The sequence below is a fragment of the Pterocles gutturalis genome, unplaced genomic scaffold, assembly GCF_000699245.1.
Source record: "Pterocles gutturalis isolate BGI_N339 unplaced genomic scaffold, ASM69924v1 scaffold23308, whole genome shotgun sequence".
NCBI classification, from domain to species: domain Eukaryota; kingdom Metazoa; phylum Chordata; class Aves; order Pterocliformes; family Pteroclidae; genus Pterocles; species Pterocles gutturalis.
The window spans coordinates 34,658-40,657 of record NW_010118698.1 but is presented as its reverse complement, the minus strand read 5'-3'; the positions used below and the strand labels follow the sequence as shown (position 1 = coordinate 40,657).

The 6,000-nt window shown below is 38.5% G+C and overlaps 1 protein-coding gene across 1 annotated transcript in view; it reads left to right on the top strand.

The window, feature by feature from the left end:
- Nucleotides 1-4,352: 4,352 nt before the first annotated feature.
- Nucleotides 4,353-6,000, top strand: part of RNLS (renalase, FAD-dependent amine oxidase) — a 32,637-nt gene continuing 30,989 nt past the window's right edge. Inside the window, exon 1 of the mRNA XM_010076333.1 lies at nt 4,353-4,465. Coding sequence (XP_010074635.1) covers nt 4,353-4,465 — 113 coding nt within the window. The remainder of the gene's footprint in view (nt 4,466-6,000) is intronic.

The window sequence follows — 6,000 nt, the reverse complement described above, 5'->3', positions numbered from 1 at the left end:
GCCTGTGTGTACTTACTTCAGTCAACCAAAGGGCATTGAAGAGTGATTAAATTTGTTCAGGAAGACTTATTTTGGAGTCATGTTGCCGTTAATTCTGTAATTTTTAGGAAGTGATCTCCCCGTGTGATTTCCCTCACTGTGCTTGGGGACTGCTTTTTTCCCCTACCTGAGTCACTTCTGTTTGTCCTTTTGACACAGTATTCAAACCCTTCCATATCTCTGTGATTTCCCTAGAATTCCAGGATATGTTAAAAATTGACATCAAAGAGGACACAGGGAGATCAGCCAGCTGTTTTAGTTCTTTTGAGTGGAAACTATCTATTTTGTTGCTAGTCAGGTCTTTATAAATAGTAACAGCTTTCTCAGTACTGTATTTCTGTCTTCAAACATGCTTTGTCATCCATCCTGATGTGATATAAGTCCTTTTCCTTTTGTTCTGTATTTGGACAATAATACAAATGAACATTTCTGTTTTCATTGTATTTTTTACTGTATTTTACTATTGCATCTGCTGGTGGGCCTGAATTGTTATTGAGGTTTTTTTGTTTATTGTCTTAGCCTTTTGGTTTGTTTTCTGACGTGAACTCAAAACTTGTTTGGGGCTGGTAGCAGTGCTGTGCATTTAGTTATAGAATATAGTAATATTTTAAGGTACTTTATGATAGAGACATCTGTTCTGGCATGGTTCTGCAGTTCAGAAGAATAAATCACAACTCGCATAGCATTTTTGAGAGAAGAAAAGCAGCTCCCTAGATTGTTCTTTTCAGCAGTTTACTGTGAAAATCTTTAAAGAGTTTTTTAAGTTCTGACAATGTCTCCTAGAATGTGAGGAACTCTCTGTTGGGGGATGGGTGGGTGGAAATTTTAATTTGTATTTGGTAACCAAATGCTAAGTTACAGAGAATAATCTTTAAAAAAATTAAAAATCTTTTAAAAAAACCTTAAGCTGGTAGCTGTCTTATCTTCAGTAAAATGTTGGTAACCGCAGACTGCAAGTTTCCTATGAAGTTTACATCAGTAAGCAGAGAGATTTCATTTGTTTGGACAACCATCAGTTTTAACCCTGAAGTGTAAAGATGACAATGCCAGCTGCTCCACTAACATCTGGTTGCTGTAAACTTCTTTCCCATTTGAGCTCTAAAATGTGGAGTGACACATGCAAAAGCTGCCTGCAGAACATACCTGGGGAAGCAGAACCATCCTCGATAGACACAGTGGTGTTGGCAGAAGCAGCGTGGGCTGCTGTGGTCTGCTGAGAGCAGGATGTCCCATTTTCTGCAGTTGCAGGCAACCCTGCATTAAATGTTGAGTCCACTGTGGTCAGCTGAACTTGCCTGAGTTATGAGAGACGTTTTCAAAGCAAAGATTATGGTTTTGTAGACTAAGTTAACTACAGAAACAAAATAAATGCCGGTCATGTTTTTTTCTTAAGGAACAGTGACATCTGTGAACTTCAGTTAAATGTCTCCATTTGGATGGACTCCTGGCAGTAACAATCTCAGCAGTGTCCAACAAACTAGATTTATTCCACCAGCACATCTTTTGTGTCCCTTATTTCAACATTAAATATTTGTTCAAATTTTAGTATGAAAGCATCAGGAACTAAAGACCCTCACTGCATATGTAGCTACGGTCTGGACCTGACGAAAGTGCACAGACCCTCAAACTGGCATGTGCTACTCAACACTGGACAGCTGAAGGAGAAAACAGAAAAATTATTTTGGCATGAGCAATGGCTCCAAAACCTGCTTTACCCATAGTGAAGGTACCAGAATATGGTCAAGGTTTTCAGACATTTAGCACCAGCCAAGGCAACTTTAATTCTTAAACCACATAATTGAAAATAAAGTACCCTGCCAATTTGGTAAAAGGATTCATCCCATTGTCTCTTCTAAATTTAGGGAGACAGAACATCTGCCATGGAAATGCACAAAAGTGTCTGTTAGTCTCGGTTGTGAGCCTTCATTCTGGTCTGCCTCTCTCTTAACCTCAGCTCTACGTTTTCCTCATTTAGTTTCATTTCTCTTGATTCATCCTTCACTTTCTTTTTCAAAAATTATTTTCTTTAAATTTTTTTGTTCGTAAATCTGTTACTCTGCCGTGTTTTTCATTGTCTTTTCCTCCTGCCCTGTTGCCTTGTATTTTGTGTTGTTTTTCTTCTGTACACACCGCGTGGTTCCTTGATTCTCACCTGCTCTTCTGCTTATCTCCTTACATTTCTTTATTCAGTCCTGGTTTCTTCCATCTTCTCTCCTTCCTATCGCTTTCTGTCCACTGCATCAGATTCTTCTGTTTGCAGTGCTGGAATACATCAGAAATTATGTTTTCCTCCCTCCCCTGCCCTTTTAGTTACTGAAATATGCACATAAGAATTCAAATATGCTTCTAAAAATAGTAAAAGGACAAAACTGTTTGTTTCAGCTTTTCAGCCTTTGCTTTATTAGAGCTTCTGGGAGGAAAGACCCATAAAGTCTATAACTAATTCAGCTGCAGGGAAAAAAATAAAAGCCAAATAAAAACCAGAAAGAAATATAGCAACAACGTATTTGATTTAAAAAAAAAAAAAAAAAAAAGGGCAATTCTCATGTGTGCTCTGTCTCTGAACAGTGGCAATATGGAATGTGTAGTTCTAAGTGGCATTTTATATCCTGGGTCTTTCTGCTTGTGTGAGGGAGATTATTGTGTATTTCACAGTTGTGGTGGTTCATATTAAAGCTAACATAACTGGATGTGGGATTAAAAAAAATGGGGTATTTTTAGAGAAGATGAGAGTCATGCAAATTCTGAAAGACGTGGTGGATGGGAATTTCTTCCTGCAGGAAACATCTGTCCAGGCAGGTACTTGTGAAGCGTTGGCATTTCCCATTGTCCAACGGACTCTTCTTGCCCAGGAAGTAGATTTGCTTTATGTTTCAAGACTGCCTAGATATTTCTCAAATGAAAATAAATGGAGGTTTTTTTTTTTTTTTTTTTTTTTTTTACGTTTTGTACTCAGTGTTGTGACTATTAAGCTTTAAACTCTGAGTTTGGCACTGTAGATGTTTGTGACAGGATTATAAAGTCCATCAGCTCCAGTATTATGTAACTTTGTCTCAGGATATAAATTCCTGAAACTGCATGTCCCAAATTCTGTTGAAATATTTATTACAGTGCAGACAGCTTCTAAAAATAAACTTTCCCATTAGATATTATATTTTATAATAGATTTGCTCTTCAGAAAAGTTTTATTTTCTTCTTGAAATAATAAAGTTTATGGTATTGTTGCCTTCCCTGCAACCCCCTAAAATACTGATCAGGCAGGAGCAGGTACTGGCTGCTTTCAAAAAGTGTTTGGGGTGAATTAAAGGCTTCATAAAAATTCTCTGAGACAGGGAGCAATTAGATGTGATTAGGCAAAAGGCTGATAATCAGAAAGCTTTTAGTGCTGGGCAGTGTATGCCCTGGTATGGGCATTGTGTTTACACCTGCCCATTTGTGGGGAATTGCATTTAGCAAGTATTTGTTTTCCCTGGTAGTGAGATGAGAGACAAATGTCTTTGCTTTGCGTCATCTCTCAGAATGTCTCTCACTTTCTACCTTACGTCTTCCTCTCTTCCCTTGAAACCTATCGCGTCTTCCGAGTGTGTGTCCTATAGGTATTAACAAGCCAAGCACAGTTCTCTCAGTCTTGTCTTGGTGGAATACGAGCCCATCCTCTGAAATAATTTGTATGCCTTTGAAAACATTGACTTGGAAGCCTCACTGGGAGTTTAAATTACATTTAAATATATTCAGTGTTTAAGCTCATGATGAGAAGATTTCTCCCAACAGCAGAAAAATCACAGACTTGCTCCAAATATAATTTAGTCCTTTTTTTCTGCAAATATTTGTGTGTGATTCGTCATGAATTTTCTAGCACCTCAATACTGGCATGTCTCTGTGTCAGTGCCATTCCTCCACTGCTTACTGGTAATTTTCTGATCATGATCCTTTTGCCTTTTAATTAGCAGACACTTTCCTCAGCATTTGGTGACATGAAGAGTAGGATCTTACATTTCTTGGGTTTTCAGCTCACCAATCCAAGGGAGAGGACAGAACTTAACCAGCTGGGGAAAATCATCTCCTTGCAGCAACACTACCTCTCCTGAGTGGTTTCAGGGCTCGTTGTACTAAGACTTGACTTCAGATCCCTTTTCACTTTGGATTTATTCTACACTTCTTTTTGTTTGCTGCTTTGCTTTAATACTGGTCCTAGCTTTGCTGTGGTGGAAGCAGAATAGATTAGGCAGCTGATTCCTATCCCCTCAATAAGGAAATAATTTTTAGCAGATTTGAAAAAAAAAACATAGTAAATGATATTCATATCCGTGGCCATGTTTGACTATGCCATCATGGCTTACATCTCGTGGAGAAGTCAGGTGTCCAACTTCAAGGTATTGCAAAATACAGGGCAGTTCCCATTTCTTCAGGGAAGTGACCTCATAAGGTGAGTGTGATTGGAGACATGCCTAGCCCTGTGTCAGGAGACGGATTTTAGGAGAACACCCTTCTCACTCAGTCCATCACTCTCTTTTCCAAGAGATGTACCGGTGTGTGGTTGTGTCCTTGTCAATAGGTCTGGGTTTACTGCAGTAGAAGAGAGTGGAAATTAGCAGAGCTGTTAGATGACCCATCTGAGGATGATAAAATATGTAGCCGACTTCAGGCCAAACTAATGAACTGAAGAGAAGTGGCTTGGAAACATTTAAGCTAAATTATATGGCAGATGGAAATTCATGGTTATTAATAATATTCAAAAAGGGAGACTGTTTACGATTAATTGAGAAAACAAAACTTAATACTGAGAATTAATGGTAGAATAGATGTCAAAAAATCCCTACAGACATGTAAGGTCATTTAGTTCCCCAGTGAGCGTTTTTCTTAAATAATTAAAGCAGGAAACAGATCCTCCAGTATTTAACACAATCTTTTCTTACCAGTAAAAAACATATGGAAACAATAGCTGTACTATCAGAGGAGGAGGGGATGGCAGCAAACCACTTCCTGGCTACATCTTCTATTTCAGTTTTACTACATCTACTGTTTAGGAAGGAATTTGGGTGATTAATTCCTGCAACATTATGAGTAAGATTGTTATAATGACTTTTGGTTTAATGTATATCTGATGCAGAGACCTGATCTGACCAACTTAAGTGAGAGCTTAAGATCTGCTGAAAATACAAGCTCATCTCTCCCTAGGACTGTGAAAGAAAACTGAATACTAAACATGAATTAAATAAATAGAGAACAGAAGAGGGAGTATCATGATGCTGCTAGATACATCCTTGGTGTGCCTGCAACTCCAATATTGCATGCAGTTCTGTTTACATCATTCAGAAAGCTTCAGAGATGCCACAGGGATGGTTGGCTTCTCTGCAAGGGATGACTAAATAGGCTGGGATTCTTCAGCCTGGGAGAGACAGCTGCATTGTATTGGCAGTCTCTGGAAGTATAAACCTCTCTTCCAGCACAAGAACTGGAAAACCCAATGAAGTTGTTTGGACTGATTCAGAAAATGAAAAGAGGAGAGGTCCAAAGAGATAATACTGAAACTTCCTAACAAGTCTGGCCTGAATGGGGGGAAAAAATCCCCTAAAAATTACCCCAGAGGGGTTCTTGTAAAAGTTGAATACAGTTCTTGCATCTTTTAGATGTGCACAGCTCTACCTTGTGTTCTTTCCTTTTGCATCCTACTGGTAATGAACTAGACATGCGCATCTACTTTAAAAAGAGAGGAAAATATGGTAATTTTTTTGTCTTAAGTGGAGATTTCCAATGGCCGGCTGAATCCTTCCTCAATAATTAATGCCTGAAAGCATTTTCTCTAGTACTTAAATGGAAAGAACTTTGATGTCTGTTATTGTAAAGCTGCATTTTCATTCTGAGTGTGCATGACTACTGTCTGGTATTACATCACAGGTTAAAACTTAAGTGCATTGCACTTGAGTTTAGAAATAGGGAAGCATTGCAAGGAGTCGGTCT